The sequence below is a fragment of the Podarcis tiliguerta genome, assembly GCF_965153285.1.
Source record: "Podarcis tiliguerta genome assembly, chromosome: 10".
NCBI lineage: Eukaryota > Metazoa > Chordata > Lepidosauria > Squamata > Lacertidae > Podarcis > Podarcis tiliguerta.
In genome coordinates, this window is record NC_139543.1 from 52,996,522 (window position 1) to 53,015,133 (window position 18,612).

At 47.0% G+C, this 18,612-nt stretch overlaps 1 protein-coding gene across 3 annotated transcripts; it reads left to right on the plus strand.

The window, feature by feature from the left end:
* Positions 1-1,103: 1,103 nt before the first annotated feature.
* Positions 1,104-11,517, plus strand: SSBP1 (single stranded DNA binding protein 1). Of its 3 annotated transcripts, none has more exons than XM_083401585.1 (7): positions 1,104-1,318; positions 3,114-3,184; positions 4,366-4,429; positions 4,601-4,741; positions 6,321-6,408; positions 9,151-9,239; positions 11,342-11,517. In XM_083401585.1, exons 2-7 carry the CDS (start codon positions 3,161-3,163, stop codon positions 11,383-11,385), a joined length of 450 nt encoding a protein of 149 aa, XP_083257711.1. In that variant the 5' UTR covers positions 1,104-1,318; positions 3,114-3,160; the 3' UTR covers positions 11,386-11,517. The 3 variants fall into 3 exon arrangements, with proteins under 3 accessions (XP_083257711.1, XP_083257709.1, XP_083257710.1); XM_083401583.1 differs by having other exon boundaries at positions 1,105-1,318; positions 4,601-4,740; positions 6,314-6,408; XM_083401584.1 differs by having other exon boundaries at positions 1,116-1,225; positions 4,601-4,740; positions 6,314-6,408.
* Positions 11,518-18,612: the final 7,095 nt, after the last annotated feature.

Below are 18,612 nucleotides of genomic sequence, written 5' to 3' on the forward strand. Positions count from 1 at the left end.
TGTGGAAATTTTGTTTCAGATCATACAAGGGAGGGCTGATGACATTACCTGTGACCACAAAGCTCTTGTGGCTGATTCCAGGATGCATCTTGACTTGAGTTGCTCCACTGTGGGCTTTGCCAGAGTAATGTCTGTTGCAAACATTATGACATATTTTGCCGTGCAAAGGCTGCACTGGGGGAGGGCTAGAGCTGGCATAACCAATATGGTGCCCTCCAGAGGTTTCTAGACGACATCTCTCATCAGTCCAGACCTTTGGTCATGGTGGCTCTTCCTAGAGAAGTCAGACTGGCTTCCTCCTTGCTGTCCTTCTGCTGGCAGGTGAAGACCTCGGAATAACAGGCCTTTGGGAACTGGCTGCTTTTAATGAAAGGGCTGGTGCAGTGCTGGTTTTATTGTAATTATCTGTAAGTTTTTAATAGATATAGCTTTAATTCCGCTAAGGGGTTAAAGCCCACCCAGGGATGGCTGTGGGCAGAACTGTGTTCTGACATCATGTGGAGGGCACCATGTCGGCCGATTCCTGTGCTGGGTAGCAACATACCTGCGTTCATACATATCTATAGTTCTCACAAAGCTCTTTGGGGGTTGTGAGGGCAATTGTTAGGAGTGCTGCTGGTCTTCAGGGGACCCAATTTCCAAGTCCAACTATTCCCCCTCCCCCACCAGAGAAGCAGAAGACACGCACAGGCAGCATTTTTAAAAGGTGCGTCATTTTGGTTGCCCCCAAAAGGCGGCTGACCTGGGCGAAGTCTTCCTCGGATTCATTCGTTCCAACGGGTCTACTCTGAAGTAGGACCAACATTGGCTTCCTCGTGTGTGTATAGGGAGAAACAAGGACAACCCCCCTTGCTTATTCCTTCTCCAAAGTCCCTTTTAAATACTCCCGCTTTTGCAGGCGGCAGGAAGCCGACGGGCCTGATCCCGCCTGGTCTCTCCCCGGCCTCCCTCTCCCCTCTGGTGGGGATGGAAATAATAGCGCCACTGAAATCCGGAAACTGGTCCAGGGGCTATAGAGGAGGAGGGAGGGAAAGGCTGCTGCTGATTGGTTGATTGCTCGGGGCACAGCCCCAACTTCCGCTTTATAGGCTCTGTTGGGTCCTCCGCCCTCTTTCCGGTGTGGCGTCGCTCTACCCCTGCGCCTCTCTATGGTTCAACCCGGCGTGGTCTGCGCTGTAGGGGTCCTAGTTCTATTTCACACCGGAAGTATCCGCGCGGACCCGCGGTGGGTTTCTCTGAAATTTTCCATCTCTTTGGACCCGCGTAGCCACGAGCGCGTGAATCTGGGGAGGGCAAACGGAGCCTCGTTTCCTTCCAGGTAAATAGAGGGTGCAGAGGGCGCGGGGAGAGAGTATTCAGGGGTGCATTTTTCCTAATGCAGTAGATCCCCAGGTGGTGGTTGTTTAAAGCAAGCCTTGCTTTGATTTTTACCTGTAATTTGATTTCACCTGTAATCCGCCTTGAGTCCCGCCTTGAGATCACGTATTATTATGATCATTGCAAACAAACCGCACGGTGCTCACCACCCCCGCTCACCACCCCCGAGCTGCACGCCCGCTGCGTTTGCCCGCGTGACTCCATGCACGTGTCCGCGTTTTAGCCTTAATTGCCGCGGATTCGGACGTGCCTCTCCTGTTCATACGTGCATCTTAATTTTCTCCCTGGTCCCTCGTATTACACAACGAGCGCTCCCTTCTCTTTTCTCCCCAAAGCGGGTCCTGCCGCGAGCGCATCTCCACCTCTTGCTCGACGCGCATCTCTCCCAGAGCAGTCAGCATCACAAGCTTATTTTCTCACTACCACGTTGGGTTTGTTGTGAACTTTATAGAGAGAGCGACTTCAAATTTATGCTCTCTTAATGCAGTTTTTAAAGCACGCGGTTAAAATCCCATCTACGCTACATATTTAAAGCACCCGCATATCCCTTTAAACAGCCATGGCTTCCTTCCTCAAAGAATCATGGGAGCTGTAGTTTGTAAAGGGTGCTGAGATTTGTTAGGAGGCCCCTGTTCCCCTCACGGAACTCCAATTCTCAGAGTGGTTTAAGAGACAAACCCTCTTCCTAGAGAACTCTGGAAATTACAATTCCAGGAGGACTTGCACAATAAACTAGCTGCCTCCAAAGACCAGACTTGCAGTAAGGAAAGTGGAAGGGAAATTCACTGGAAAATGGCACTTGCTTTGAGGCAATGTCATGTAACCTCCCTGTAAGCAAATCGGAAGAATGCTTATTAACTAACCAGCTTTGTCTAACCTTCACCGCAAACAAGGGAGAACGAATGCTTTAGTTAGCTGGCTGTGATGCCATGTTCTGTGTATTGTGTTCATAATTTGTAACTGTTCGGTGAAAGTAATTTGTCATCTTTTGAATCATTGTATCTTTTCACCCCAGATTATTGTCTCCTTCTTCTCAGCCATGCTACTACATGTGAATCTGCTAGAGTGAGCACAGGTTGGCAGGGTGGTGACCCTGTAAAATGCACCCACACACACCCTGCCCAAAGTATTGATAATTTGGTGGTGGAAGCTAGTGATTGTTTGGGATGATTAAGGGCATGGTTTAGTCCTGATTATAACCCTGGGGCAACAGCCAGAAATCCACTTAATTTGTCTTGTCTAATGACTCCTGTGGGTTAAGGAGAAGGGTCAAGATTCTCTGAAATATTTTGGGGGTCTGCCACAAAATGATTCACTTTAAACCAGGAATAAGGAATCTGTGTCCCTCCAGATGTTCCTACGACTCCCATCACCCCAGACAGTTAGCTGCACTAGCTGGGGCTGGTGGGAGATCGAGCACCACAACATCTGGAAGGCAGAGTTTAAGTTATCCCCTTTTCCCCCATATCTGTTAAGATGGCCAGACTGTATATGCAAGGTCTCTGATGAGTTGCTGTGTTCCTTCAACTACTCCTGGCTTGTTTCTATGCTCCCTATGCTTTGTGCTTTGGATGCATAGCGCAGGTGCGACTTGTGCCGAATGTGAAGTGTGCAGACAAGACAAAAGGAATAGCTTTATTGTGTACTAATGTCTCCTTCTGATAAGAGGAGACAAATTGAGCAAGGCAGTTTGGCAACTGGAAACTGACTGTTTTAATAGCTGCTTTGTCTTTCAGAGGAAATAGCAAAGCCCCCATAAGAAGACGTAAAGAAAGCAGCAGAAATGTTGCGCAGGCCCTTACTTCAGGTAACAATTCCACATTCTTTTGGCACAGTTTTTAAGCGCTGTTTTCTGTGAAGTAGGAGACACGTATCAAAAGCAAAGTCAAGGACCTGGAAGTTGCTTATGGTTGTATGCCTGCTATTTGACCTGCTGGGCAGGCTGTGGTTTTGAAGTGTGAGAAGGTGGTACAAAGAAACTGCGAAAAATTGCAGCCCAGCTTAATTGCAAAAAACCTTTGCAGGCAAATACTTCAGACCTCTGGCAGGGCGAGAGAAAACCAGTAGCCCTGTCCGCTTTTGCCATCAACTTGCAACAGATTACCCAGAAAGGAATATCACCCTCAAGTGGAAAACAAAACAGTTCCTCAGCCTGGTGTGTAGCACAATATGGCCTGGATTCTGGCAGAACCCTAGAATGCCAGCTTTAAGCAGCTACTTGTCAGCCTCTTGCTACTCCGTTGTGGCAGGGTCCGAGAATCCCAGTCAGACCTGACCCTTTTAGACAATGTTGAAACCATATAGGTAAAACACCATTATACCCCTTTAACACCCATCGCTTCCTCCAAAGGATTCTGGGAGCTGTAGTTATTTAAGGGCCCTGGGAGTTGTTAGGAGACCCATATTCTTCTCACAGCACTACAATCAATCCCTTTCCCAAGGGAACTCCAAGAACTGAAGTTCTGTGAGGAGAATGGACGTATCTTAACAAACTGCAGTACCCAGGATTCTTTGGGGGAAGCCATGACTGTTAAAGTGGCATAATAGTGCTTTGAATGTATGGTACAAATGTGGCGTTATTAAACCTTTTATTTATTGGCACTAGCAAATGGATGAAGATGGGTGACGGCTGTTAGCAGAGCTGAAGTGTGCCACTGGACACCGAATTACACAAACGCCTGAAACATGGATCCATCCTGGACCACTCGCATCACCTTTTCCCTCTCCCCCAAAATCAAGTGACAGTCCCCACCAGAAATGCCCTATTGCAGGGATGGTAGCTGTGGCCTACAACCTAATTTCATGCAGACTGGAAAGAGAACAAAAATGGAGGGAAGGGGTGTAGCAAAAAGAGGGGGAAAGTAGCTTTGTTCCTCTCCCCAACTCCATCATGTGGCCCCTAAGAGATTGCTTCCAGGGAAGTGTGGCCCTTGACAGATTCCCTATCCCTGCTGTATTGGCTTTGCCCATTGTTTTCCTTTCTTCTAGGTGATGCGCCAGTTTGTGAGGCACGAGTCTGAGTCGCCGACGCTGCCTTTAGTCCTTGAACGATGTAAGTAGCTCTTCTTGAGACGAGAGGCAAGCTCTGTGGGTCGTGTGGAATCAGTATCAGATCATCCCGTTGTGCTATTTAACTGTCTTTTGTGCTGCCAAGGGTGTGTCAACACAACCATGTTGGTTCCTTCTCTTGTTATTCCTGCTCTCTTTTTCTTCTTCTTCAAAGCCTTGAATCGTATCCAGTTACTTGGCCGTGTAGGACAGGATCCTGTCATGAGGCAAGTTGAAGGCAAAAACCCGGTCACCATCTTCAGCCTTGCAACCAACGAGATGTGGCGATCGGGAGAAAGTGAATCGTTCCAAGGAGGTGAGCTGCTGTCGCTGCTGAGAGCTCAGCGTTGTTAACTGCGACATATTTAGGGGGCTGTTCTGGCATTATGCTGTGTTAGATGAAAGTCTCAACTCCTTCATTTCGGCATAGATTAATCAAAACCTATGTTATAATGCCAGTTTTTTATTATTATTTAAGACCCTTTGTCAAAAAGACCACAGGGCAGAGAGCATAATAAAGAGAGTACAGTGGTGCCTCGCAAGATGAAATTAATTCGTTCTACGAGTTTTTTCGTCTTGCGAAGCACCACTGCGTATTGACGGTTTCCCGTAGGAATGCATTGGCGGTTTTTTAAAAAAAGGCGCAAGACGTTTCGTCTTGCGAAGCAAGCCCATAGGGAAATCCGTCTTGCGAAGCAACTCAGAAAACAAAAAACTCTTTTGTCTTGCAAGGTACCACTGTAATAATATACATAAGCATACCTATAAAATACAAAAATCCCATAACCATTATATTTATCTTTTATTTATATTTATCTTTTATTGTGTATCGTCCTGAGACCCCCCAGGTATAGGGTGGTATATAAATGCAACAAATAAAATAATAATAATAATAATAATAATAATAATAATAATAATAATAATAATAATAATTTATTTCAACAGTTTATATACCACTTAATTACAGTCTTCTCTAAGCAGTGTACAAATCCCTTCATTCTCTGACTCTCTTTCTTTTCCTTTTCCTATCCTGCCTTGTGTCCTTCATTGCTCTTCACTCCAGCGGGGCTCATTTTTCTTTGACTTCTCCCCCTCCTGCCCCTCCTGACCTTTTGCCATTGCTATTTCTGACCTTAGCTTAACATCCTGTTCCCAAATTCTTGGAGAGCCCTTATTCCTGAGGCCACCTTCACCTTCCATCTCCGCCATCTCCTGACCCACTCAGTGCCCTCCAAGCACTTGTCCCCCCTCCCCTCTTAACACTGAACAGCAGGAACTAACTCGCCTATGTTCTAAACCCAATCTCTGCTGGAAAAGGTCCCCTACCCAAATGAACATGGCTCACTTTTAGGGGATTCTAGGCAAGCATCTCTCTGGCATTGAGGAAGTTCATGAGGTTGCAGTGCAGCATAGCTGTGCCTCTCCTTCCCCACTGTGGGCGTCCTTGACAATCCATACTCTCCATGTCTCGGGCGAAGGGTTCCATGTGCGTAGAGTTCCTCCATGTTAAGCCGTGGAGTGCTGGGATTTGGGGCTAATAACATATGGCAACACACTTGTGGGGCTCCTTCACACAGAATGCACGGTTGTGGGTGTCTGTTGTTGAGAAACAGGGTGGCTGCACCGTGAAACTCCCATGATCGCACGTTGAAAGAAAATGCGATGGAGCTGAAGTGAATGCTTCTTCCACCCCATGAAAGTTTTTGTCCAACGTGGTGCCGTCCATATGTTGTTGGACTCCCCCTTCCATCAGCCCCAGCCAGAAATGATGGGAGTTGGTAGTCCCAACAACAGCTGGAGGGAGCCACATTGCAGAAAGGCTGATTTAACCCACCCTCTAGAAAAGACCATGAATCCACAGGTGTTTATCTGTTCTGTGTTTCCTTTTGACCGAGGTGATATTACACAGAAGACGACATGGCACAGGATCTCTGTGTTCAGGCCGGGGCTAAGAGATGTGGCGTATCAGTATGTGAAGAAGGGGTGAGTTAAACTGGGGGAAGTCTGCATAACAGTCGGGCGTTACAAGAAGAAGAAGAAGAGTTTGGATTTGATATCCCACTTTATCACTACCTGAAGGAGTCTCAAAGCAACTAACATTCTCCTTTCCCTTCCTCCCCCACAACAAACACTCTGTGAGGTGAGCGGGGCTGAGAGACTTCAGAGAAGTGTGAATGACCCAAGGTCACCCAGCAGCTGTATGTGGAGGAGGGGAGACGCGAACCCGGTTCACCAGATTACGAATCTACCGCTCTTAACCACTACACCACACTGGCTCCACCACAAAACCTCAGGAGCTTACTGCTGACTTTCTTTGTATTCCATCCTCCCTGCATAGCAGACATGGGGGACCTGTGGTCTTCCAGGTCATTCCTGTCTGTTGGCCATGCTGGCTGGGACTGGTGGGAGTTGGAATCCAACAGCATCCAGAGGACCACAAGTCCCCCACTTCTGGTATAGAAAACCTGGGGTTGGTGGTCTGGCCTAATGTATGAACTGAGGCAGGAGGCCCCTGGCAATGAAATCACTTAGATGTTCTTAAGCAAGCCAATCTGGGCCTCAGGCACAAGTCTACAATAAGGAGGAATACTAAGGCTTACTTAACTCACAATAAGGATGATGGAGGAAATATGTTTTAGTGTTCTTTGGAGCTATTTAAATGCATTTTTTGTTGTTGTGGCCCTGGACACCTGACGGTCAGGACCCACCCTCTTCTTGTGACTATCTTTTTTTAATTTTGAAATTTTAAGTTGTTCTAACTCACAGCGCTGTGGGTAAAACCTCAGCGCCTAGGACTTGCCGATCGCATGGTCGGCGGTTCGAATCTCCGCGGCGGGGTGCGCTCCCGTCGTTCAGTCCCAGCGCCTGCCAACCTAGCAGTTCGAAAGCACCTCCGGGTGCAAGTAGATAAATAGGGACCGCTTACCAGCGGGAAGGTAAACGGCGTTCCGTGTGCTGCGCTGGCTCGCCAGATGCAGCTTGTCACGCTGGCCACGTGACCCGGAAGTGTCTGCGGACAGCGCTGGCCCCCGGCCTATAGAGTGATATGAGCGCACAACCCTAGAGTCTGGCAAGACTGGCCCGTACGGGCAGGGGTACCTTTACCTTTACCTAACTCACCCTAGGACCTGCAGGTGAAGAACTGGTAATAAATGTAGTGGCGGTAGTAATTAATGGTGCTTATATATTTATTTGCACTGTCCTCTTCTATTTGTGATCTAAATCCAACTAAGCCACCAGATATCACATGTACGATGTTCATTACACCGGAATGGAAGCCAGCGTGAGCTAGACTGGATAGTATATTTTGGCTGGGAGACCCAGATTCAAGCCCCCATGCAGAAGCCCACTGCCTGACCTCCTGCCAGTCACTACCTGCCAGCCTAGGCTACCTCACATAAAATGGGGAGAAGGAGGGAACCGTGTATGCTTCCTTGGTCTCCTTGATTGAAGGATGGAATATAGATGTTGTCAGATGCGGGTGTGGTTGATCGAGAGTAAACAGGCAAGACTCCAACCTGTCTTTTCCAGGCTTTATTCTTGGTGCAAACTATTTACAGTGCAAAGCGTCATAAGTTCATGTCTGGCTCAATCGCCAACAGAATCTGGGAGTGGTTGGTTTTTGTACCTCCCCCAGCATAAAAGTCGTGTCACCCCCAGCCTTTTCTGCCCCTCCCTGCGTCGAAGCCTACTGCGCAGAATGGGCGCTGGCAAGGGCGTGCTTCCCGCCTCTCCGGTTTACTCAGGCTCGGTGTTGAGGCTCTCCCCAGCATCCTCTGGTCCTTGCACCTCTTCTCCACTGGAGGTGGGGCTTTCCTCCTTGCCAGAAGAGGGACTGCTTCGCAAGATTTTTCGGAGGCTCCCTATAACACAACTGAACATCCATCTGTCGCCTCTGAGCTGATGGCAGCTCCCTGACAGATGTAATAAATAAATAAGCCCTTGGGGATAGCTCAGTTGATAAAGGTAAAGGTAAAGGTACCCCTGACCATTAGGTCCAGTCGTGACCGACTCTGGGGTTGTGCACTCATCTCACTCTATAGGCCTAGGGAGCCAGCGTTTGTCCGCAGACAGCTTCTGGGTCATGTGGCCAGCATGACAAAGCTGCTTCTGGCGAACCAGAGCAGCACACGGAAACGCCGTTTACCTTCCCGCCGGAGCGGTACCTATTTATCTACTTGCACTTTGATGTGCTTTCGAACTGCTAGGTGGGCAGGAGCTGGGACCGAGCAACGGGAGCTCACCCCGTTGCAGGGATTCGAACCTCCGACCTTCTGATCGGCAAGTCCTAGGCTCTGTGGTTTAACCCACAGCGCCACCAGCGTCCCTGCTCAGTTGATAGACCCTCTTAATCTCAGTTGTGGGTTCGAGACCCATGTTGGGTGAAAGATGTCTGCACTGCAAGAGGAGTTGGAATATAGATTATTCTCGTGGTCCCTTCCAACTCTACAATTCTAGGAGTCTGAGTCTGTAAGCCCACTCACAACTTAAAATAGCCTGTGTGTGTGTAGACCCAGGAGGACCCATTTCAGTAGCCTGCTGTGATGAGACACCTTCCGGTCTGCAGCCCCCCGTAATGGCTTTTGAAATCTTCCTTCCCTCTCACACCTTCTGTGACTACGGAATAATCAGATGAGCGCTATCCGTTAGCGGTAGCTCTTAAAGCACTACCAGCAAAATGTAACTATTAATCTTCTCTGTTGTCTTGTACTTGGCTTCTGGCAGTGCTCGGATCTACGTGGAAGGGAAGATAGACTACGGCGAGTACGTAGACAAGAACAATGTAAGGCGGCAAGCCACAACAATCATAGCAGGTAAAGAACTTCCTATGACAAGCCAGGCAGGGCAAGTGGGCTGTGCTTGCTGCCCATGCATCCGAACCACCTTTCTCCTTCCTTGCTTCGAACAACAAGCCGGATTTAGATAGAACTGAGTAATGCCTTAAATGCCTAGCCCGTGCCACAAGGTGTCGCTGTTGGGTGCTCTTAGTGAAGACAGCTAAGTGCTCTGCGTCCGTTTTGCACATGCTTCTTCAAGTTCTCCCATTTTCTCGTTGGTGTGTAAGTCATTTTTATTTTAGAAAGTTCTCAGGCAATGCACACCCTTAAATGTATTTCCTCATAACGTATGAACGTTCAGTCATACTTTATCCCATTGTACACATTTTAAAACTTACTTTGTCCTAAAATACAAGTTCGTTTGTTTTCTAAATGCATCCTGATGTGTCTTTTGAGCTGAGAACTGTATTCAGAAATTGAGAGGAGGGCAGAATCCAGAGAATTATTACTTCCTTGCCTGTGAGCTTTTGCACGCTTCCCCTCTGCCAACTAAGAGGCTGGTCAGACTCTGTTTGCTTTCTCAAAGAAAGCGAGCCTTGTCTGAAAGTTCAGATTTCAGGAGTTTAGCAGGAAATACTTGAATGTCTGGCTGTGCCACCGATTCTAGGTTTCCTCCCATCTTCCTGCGTTCTCTGTCCGACAGGGTGGTTGTTGGGTGAGAGGCAGCTTGGAGAGGTGGCTAAGGAAAAGAGGGAGAAAATAATTCCCTTTTAACGAACAAAACACCCCACGGTATGTTGGTAATAACTTTGGGTTGTAGCCAGTGTTAGTCCTACTCAGGAGTAGACCCACTGAAACATATCAACATCTTTAACTTGGGTTCATTGTTTTCAGTGGGTGTGCTCTGAGTAAAACTTAGCTGGATGCAACCCGTTATTAGGACCAACCCAAAGGTTGCAAAACATTTGTAAGCAGCTCACCGCGTAAAAGCTATTAGCTTTATTTTGGATAGGTAGTCCTGGAACGGCTGCACCTTCTGTTCTCTCCCCACATACAGTGGTGCCCCGCAAGACGAATGCCTGGCAAGACGGAAAACCCGCAAGACGAAAGGGTTTTCCGTTTGCAGAGGCGCTTCGCAAGACGAATTTCCCTATGGGCTTGCTTTGCAAGATGAAAATTGACGAAAAATTTTGAGGGGGTTTTTCCGCTCCAAAACCCCTTTTCCTGAAGCGCTAAGCTGCTAAAAGCATTTTAGCAGCAAAACCGCTAATCCCTTAAGCCTTAAAAAGCCGTTTTTAGCCCTTAAACTGCCAATAGCGCTAATAGCGCTACTCTGCTAATGGGCTTGCTTCGCAAGACGAAAAAACCGCAAGACGAAAAGACTCGCGGAACGGATTCTTTTCGTCTTGCGAGGCACCACTGTAATGAGAATCCATGTGAGGCGGGTTGTGGGGTCAAGTTGACTAGCCCTGCTGGCGCATTAAGTAGCCACTCTCAGCAGCATCCACCCATTGGCTAGTATGTGAACACGTTCTACTTGTTCTACTTGCCTTCTGGAGAGCTGCAAACTTGCCTGCTCTGGATGGTGGCTTTCTTGTATGGGCATCTGGTTTTAGTCTTGTTTTAAATGCTTCTGCTGTTTTCATAGTTTTTAACTTAATGTATTTTTCGCTCTATAGGACGCACCTGACCATAGGACGCACCTTGTTTTAGAGGGGGAGAACAAGGGAAAAAAATCTCTCTCTCTCTGCGCAGCGCCCCTTCAGCAAAGCGGCAGGAGAAACGGAGCCCCTTCCATTTCTCCTTCTGCTTCGCTGAAGGGGCGCTGCGCAGCTCTCCCTCTCTGTGCAGCGAAAGCAACACGAAGCCTCGGGAGCGCTCCCTCTGCGCTTCGGAGGCTTCGCGTTGCTATCGTTGAAGCCATGGAGTCTGCATTCGCTCCATAAGATGCACACACATTTCCCATTAATTTTTGGAGGGGGAAAAGTGTGTCTTATAGAGAGAAAAATACGGTAATATGTGCGTATCAACTTGGGATGGTTGCTTAGAAGGTGACTAATAAATCAGTGATCTTTGACTCCGTGTTAGTGTCCATCCATGTTTGAATGGGTAACATGTCTCTTTTTCTCTCCTTGCAGATAACATTATTTTCCTGAGCGACCTTCTTAGAGAAAAGGAATGAGCGGTCTGTCCTGGGACCTGGTTTTCAGCTGTTCCTTTTTCTTCTTCTTTTGGTAGCATTTCCTAATTCTGCAATCATGTGTCTGCCTATAGTTTCTTTTCCATGATTAAAAATAACCTTTTGTACAAATAAGGAGGTTGGTGTGAGTGTTCTGTGTCTATTTTTGCAGCCCGTTCCCCTCTTTTCTTGATTCAGGCTTTTGCAGGGCTTTTTATTCAGCCGGAACTGAGTTCCTGCACCTCTCAGGTGGGCGCCATTGCCATTCTAAGAGAACAAGGGAGTCATTCATGGTGACTTTTTTCTAGAAAAGAAGCACTGGGCTTTTGACATCTCTGTGTTTCACTTTGCAGAGAAAGCTTGCAAAAGCAGGGTGTGGTAAGAGAGAGAGAGATGTGTGTTGTTTTTCACTGGTTAATTGTAACTGCTCTTCAGTGCTGGGGAAAATGTAGTGATTGGTTTCATGGATGGTGGGGAGCTATGCAAATCAGCAAGGCCCAGACCAGACCCAGATTTGATAGCAGGACTAGCCATATTCCAGCATTCTGATTACTTGTGTGAGGAAGCTCAAATGTGTGAGGGAGCTGCCTTCTCCACTGCATTCTGTTCTCCTTTTTTCTTTATAATATAATTTTTATTCAGTTTACAAATAAAACAAATTAATACAGTTCATACAATTTTTAAAACCATTCTCTCATTTTTTTTTACTTCCCTCAACTTGGCTGATACTCCTTCCCTTCTCAATTTTCCACACATTTCTTAGTTCTCATCTACTTTGTAAAATAAGTCTAATTTCACTCCAAATTTAATCTTTCATTTTTACAAAGCTTCATTAAACGTTACAAGCGTTATTTGTTTTTCAATTAGATTATGCATATATTTTGAAATTTTTTCCCATTCTTCAGAAAATCTCTGATCTCGTCGATTCCTAATTCTTCCTGTTATTCTATCCAGTTCCGCAAAGTCCATCATCTTCATTCTCCATTCTTCCAGTGTTGGTAGTTCTTCTTGCTTCCATTTCTGGGCTATCAATATTCTCGCTGCTGTTACTGCATACAAAAATAATTTCCTATCTTTCTTGTTTATCTCATTCCCTACGATACCTAGCAGGAATGCCTCTGGTTTCTTAACAAAAGTGTATTTAAACATTTTTTTTCAGTTCATTATATATCATTTCCCAATAATTTTTAACTTTCTTGCATTCCCACCACATATGGTGAAATGTACCTTCTTTATCTTTGCATTTCCAACATTTATTGCATCCCTTGTACTGCATTCTGTTCTCCTTTTTTCAGCCTTCTATAAGCAAAGTGGAGAAATGCTTATTTCTGGAACCTTGGTGGAGCCAGTCAGAGGAGGCTTCACTGGGCTAGATGGACCAATGGCGTGGCTCGTTATAAAGCAACTTCCAGTGTCCCTAAGTGCCTCTCAGATCTGCATTCTGCCCTTTGTATAGCCTGGTCTCTGTTTGAGACCCAGCATGTCCCCCTTGAAATTATGAGGCTGCCAATTGACCAGTAAGGTTTACTGCGAGGAGCCTGTTTCTTGAGATCCCTTAACTTGAGGGTTGCAGAACATTTTTGTGTCAAGGGCCACATTCCCTCATGGGTAATCTGTTGGGGGCCACATACTAGCAATGGACAGAGCTAGAGCTATTAATACACAGAGCTAGATGGATTAACTAAGCTTGAATAAGGACCACCCTGCTACAACTTTTGCCAAGGAAAACAGAGTTTTGAATCCCCATTCCTGTGCCGGTCAACTTGGATGTAAGCATACAGGGTTTCTTTGAAATAAAAGTATACAGAGGACTTGATTATTCTTAGTAGTACAACAGACCAATACGGCTACAGTTCCGGAAAGCAAGTGAAAGCAATTCCTTTCTGCTTGTAGTGTGCAGATTCACACTCTCTCCAGAAGCCTACCAATTTGTTCTTGGTCAGCTGGGGGTGGGAGGAATTGTTTTCTCCAAGCCTAGGGCACAGAAGTATAACTAGATGGGGAAACCACTTTTAAAGGTCAGGAAAATTAAGGGCAAAATGAACAGGAAGGAAGCAACTCGGCTGGGATAGAAGGATTGGGGCAACTTCAGGAGGCGTCAGACAGAGGTCAGCTGTTTTTTAGCTGCAGGGATTGAATCTATGACTTGCACTGAGCTCAGCTTTGCCTTTCCTCTCTAGGTGTTACAGGATAGACACAGAGATTACATGTCCCTGAACTGCATTCTTCTGGGATCATGTTTAGTTTCGGGACCTTTTTATGTTCCTGTCGGTTCTCTGTTCAATATTTGCTTAGGTATGCATTGTGCCATCCTTTCCGCATCGCTCCATGGACTTGCCCCTGCCCTGGCCTCAGGCCCTCCTGACTGAAGCATGGCTGCATTGGCAAAGGGATGTGCGAAAGCTGACAAAGTGCAGGGGAGCCACCTTGGGAGGAGGAGGGGTGGTGTTTGTAGAGATGGGGGATGCTGAATGTGGGGGCAAACACATGCTGGCAGTGTGACTCAGAGCACACTCTGGCCAGTGTTTGCAAAGCAGAGTTTGTGAACGCTGGATTCTGCTTTGCTTCCCTGTGGCTTCTCCGCCTCTTTAGGAGAGCAAATGAAAGAGCAGGACCCTTCTGACAGCTTCAGGCATAGGTAAAGGTAAAGGGACCCCTGACTGTTAGGTCCAGTCCCGGACGACTCTGGGTTTGCGGTGCTCATCTCGCTTTATTGACCGAGGGAGCCAGCATACAGCTTCCAGGTCTTGTGGCCAGCATGACTAAGCCGCTTCTGGCGAACCAGAGCAGCGCACGGAAACGCCGTTTACCTTCCCGCCGGAGTGGTACCTATTTATCTACTTGCACTTTGACGTGCTTTTGAACTGCTAGGTTGGCAGGAGCAGGGACTGAGCAACAGGAGATCACCCCGTCGTGGGGATTCGAACCACTGACCTTTTGATGGGCAAGCCCTAGGCTCTGTAGTTTAACCCACAGTGCTACCCACGTCCCTCGCTTCAGGCATAATCGCCAGCAAATTGGCAGCCAGTTCAGACCACTCTTGTGGTCCTTTTCAACTCTATAATTCAGTGCTGACCAGGTCTCGCTCCTCTCAGCAACCGTGCTGCAACATTCTGAGATTGGCTTAGCTCCTTGGGTGGGAGACTGCCAGAATCCCCAGTGCAGGATCAGTATCATAGGTGAAAAGGAACACACAATTATTATTTTTTAAACTTCCCACCATCTGCAAATGGTACAGCCTGGCAAAACCTGCTCTGTTTGTTTCTTTCCCCCCTGCTCAACAGTTGGGGAAACGGTTTACAGGCTCTTTGCGCTGCAGAAAATAATACATTTCACTCTGAAATGGATTGTTTTGACAGTGGCCAGGGTTGATATTGTTTATCCATCTTTTAGGGGGAAATGAGGGATTACAAACAAGCACAGGAAGGCTGGCTCACTGACAATATTTGAGATGTGTTTGTGGAATGCACATTACCTGGGTAGTTTGCTTTTATCACATCCCCCTCTTGTTTCTTTTAAGGGGATAGCTTTTTAGGTATACATCTGTCTACATAACCCACTGCGGCGAGAAACAATTCAATATTAAAATATTTTAGGGTGATGCAAAGGTAGTGAGCCGCCTGGTATTGTATCAGACCCCTGGTCCATTCTGATCAGTTTTGGACTAGTGGCTCCTGGTGTTTCATCCTTGGCTGAAGAGGGCACAGACTGAACCTGGGAACCGCTGCGTGTGAAAGGGTGGGGAGGGCCATAGCTTAGTGGCTGACTGTCTGTTTGGTGTGCAGAAGGTCCCTGGCATCTCCAGTTAGTGCAGGGGGAGAGCCCTGTTTTGTAGGTGAGCCCAACGGCAAAGCAGCACCACGACCACTGAGCCACAGCACCTCTTCCCTATAATAGCCTATGGCTGGCTGCAGCCAGCCACAATTGGAATGAATGGGCCTGTGCTTTGCATGTGTGTTTAATGCACCTGAATTCAAGGTTCTCTATAGTGGAAAGCAAAAGCAGGGCACAGAGAAAGTCCCAGTCCTTGGCATTTCCCATTCAAAGGATTGGGCAGGAGGTAGAGAGGGAAAAGACCAGAGAGCTACAGCTACCAGCTGTCCTAGCAGTGTGGGGAGATGGGGAAGATGCTTACAAACTGCCACCACTGAGCTTGCTTACAGAGAAAAGCTGTTTGCACCTCTCCTGTTCAGAACAGGTAGGAAGGTGAGCATCCAGGGAGACATGGGCATGTTTAAAGGGGAGCGTTCAGTGCTTTTTTTTCGGGGGGGGGGGGGACAACGCAGGGGTATGCATACCCCTAAACATTTTGTGAATCTAAGTTTAGCCTCATTGAGGGGCAGTATTTCAATAGGAGTAGGAAAATGAGAGTACCCCTAAAATATTTTTTGTAGAAAAAAAGCACTGGGTGTGTTTAACACAGGAGAAGCTGAGCTCAGTGCAAATAGGAACTGAGCAGGAACAGCAAACAGTCTCTTGTGTATTGTAAATCTTAAGGGTATATTTACTGAGGCCTTTTATGGATGTCACAGAGCTACAGTCAATTCCTTTTACTAGAGGACTCTGGGAGTTGTAGCCCTGGGAACAGGGGTCTCCTAAAAACTCTCAGCACCCTTAACAAACTACGGTTCCCGGGACTAGATGAGGAGAACCTTGCTGACTGAGCCTGATGGGATTTGTAGTCTTAACAACTTCTGGAAGGCATCAGTTTTGAGGGGGAGGATGCTGTAGACTCTGGCAAGTTGTTCAGTGCATGTGTGAAGCCTTCCTTACATTTGAGAGTGATGTGCTGCCAATCCCTTTACCTTGCCACACTGATAATTCCCTCATTCTCGACGTACGTAGCTTATGAACAGGAGGGAGGCTGGACCCACTCCAGTTTGCAAATGGGTGTCATTCTGACCTCTTGGGTTTTGGATGGCTTGTTTGGTCCTTGACCTTTTTAACATTGCTTGATTTGGCAGTTTCTGCAGGTTGGGGATGGGATCAAAGCAGTCTTTTGAAATGCAGGTACTTCAGCTTAGCTCTTTCCTGTGTGTATGTGTTTATAATGGGAGGACGGACATCTGTGGCCTCCAGATGTTGTTTAATCCAACTCCCTTCACCCCACACTGCATGACCAGCAGTCAGAGAGGATGAGAGAACATCTGGACTAGTCTAGAGGCTTGTCTAATGCCAGTCAGGGGCCATTCTAAGATGGGTATTGTTAAGTTGTGGGTGAACATATCAGACAACACAGCGATTCTTCAAACAGCTCTTGTTTATTCACAGGCCAGGACAGAACTGAACTGAAGGGCTCAGTCAGCCTGCTTATATAGAGCTCCAGTACCACGTTACTGTAACAACTTTCAAAAACTATCCAATCACTGAACGTCACTTTCGATCCTTCATTTGCATAACTACAGTATCCATCCAATCACTGAACGTCACTTTCGATCCTTCATTTGCATAACTCTCTACAGTATCCCCCTGCTGGCCCAGGGTGAGAACTTCAGTACATAACAGATATGTTTAGCCTGGGGAATCGAAGGCTTGAGAGGTGATAGGATAGTCATTTTTGAATACTTGAAGGGCTGCCACATGGAGCAAGCTCGTGTCTGCAGCTCCAGAGGGTAGGATCCGAACCAATGGATCCAAATTATAAGAAAGTAGATTCTAACTAAACATCAGGAAGAACTTGGTGATGGTAAGAGCTGTTCGACAGTGGAACCGGGTCCCTCAGAAGGTGGTGGACTCCTCTTCATTGGAGATTTTAAAGCAGAGGTTGGATGGTCATCTATGAGGAATTCCTTAGCTGTGGTTCCTGCATTGCAGAGGACTGGACTAGAGAACCCTTCCAACTCTACAATTCCATGATTCTATTACTAGGTGGGCCCTTGGCAGACTTGTCTTACGTTCAGCTGTAGCAGCTGCATATAATGAGGGAATCAGTTTAACCTTCCAGCTGGTCATATAAGGTTTTTTTATCATTCAGTTAAAATCTTAAGAGCTCTGTTAGATCAGGCCATGGTACATCTAATCCTGCCTTCAGCTTCATAGAGTGGCCAGTTAGATGTTTTCAGGGCAATGAAGCAGCAAGCCCTTACCCATTCTTTGTCCTCAGCATATCATACCTAGGGATAGACTGTCTCTGGATATGATAAGGAGTCATTATTTGACAATCAAGGAGGTGCATTTTTTACTTACAGTGGCTAACAGCAGGCTCTGTAATGTAAATTTCTATCTGATTCTTTTTTAAAAAGCCAGTTTATCATGCACAAAACTGGAATTCTTTAAAAAAGAGGGGTGCTAGAAGAACTAGGATGGGAGGAAGCCTGTTAAATGAAGAGTGGAATGTTTTAGGAGCAAGAGGGGGATGGAAAGAAAACAAAGAACCATTTGCAACGAAACTTTGTGGTGTGAAACCAGCTTATCCGGACGGCAGTGGCTGCGATGTGACCGGTCCCCTGTGCCCCGGGCCATCTACATCACTGGGGCTCTGCATGTGTCACTGTGTGAGTACAGGGTTGCCCTATGAGCCAATACCTAACAAGGGAACTTTAATCTGATAAGAGAAGCTGCTCAACCGGTTCATGTGATCGCTCGTCCTTGTTTATCTTCGAACTGTTCCAGTTCAGTTGTGAGCAGGAACAGAGGCGTAGATGTTGATCTCTGTGAACGGACATAACAGGCGATGTATCTCTCCCCCCCCCCCCCCACACACACACTCTGGCTGTTTATCTTTATGCAGAGGGCATTCAAGAAGCCAAAGTCTGGTCCAGGTCTGTTGTTCTGGATAGGCTTTGAAGCCAACCAATCTCTGCAAGGGAAGGGCTGTAGCTCAGTGGTAGAGCATGTGCTTTGCATGCAGAAGGTCTCAGGTTCAATCCCTGCTGTCTCCTGGTGGGGCTAGAAGAGAGTGCTGCCTGAAACCCTGGGAACAAGCTGCCAGTCAGTGTAGATGATATTTAGCTGGATAGATCAACAGTCCGATTCTGCATAAGGCAGCTTCTGATATTCCCATGCTCCTGCAATGTACTATGTGCTATGTTTTTGCATAGGTAAAGGTAAAGTGACCCCTGACCATTAGGTCCAGTCGTGGCTGACTCTAGGGTTGTGGCGCTCATCTCGCTTTATTGGCCGAGGGAGCCTGCATACAGCTTTTGGGTCATGTGGCCAGCATGACTAAGCCGCTTCTGGCAAACCAGAGCAGTGCATGGAAATGCTGTTTACCTATTTATCTACTTGCAC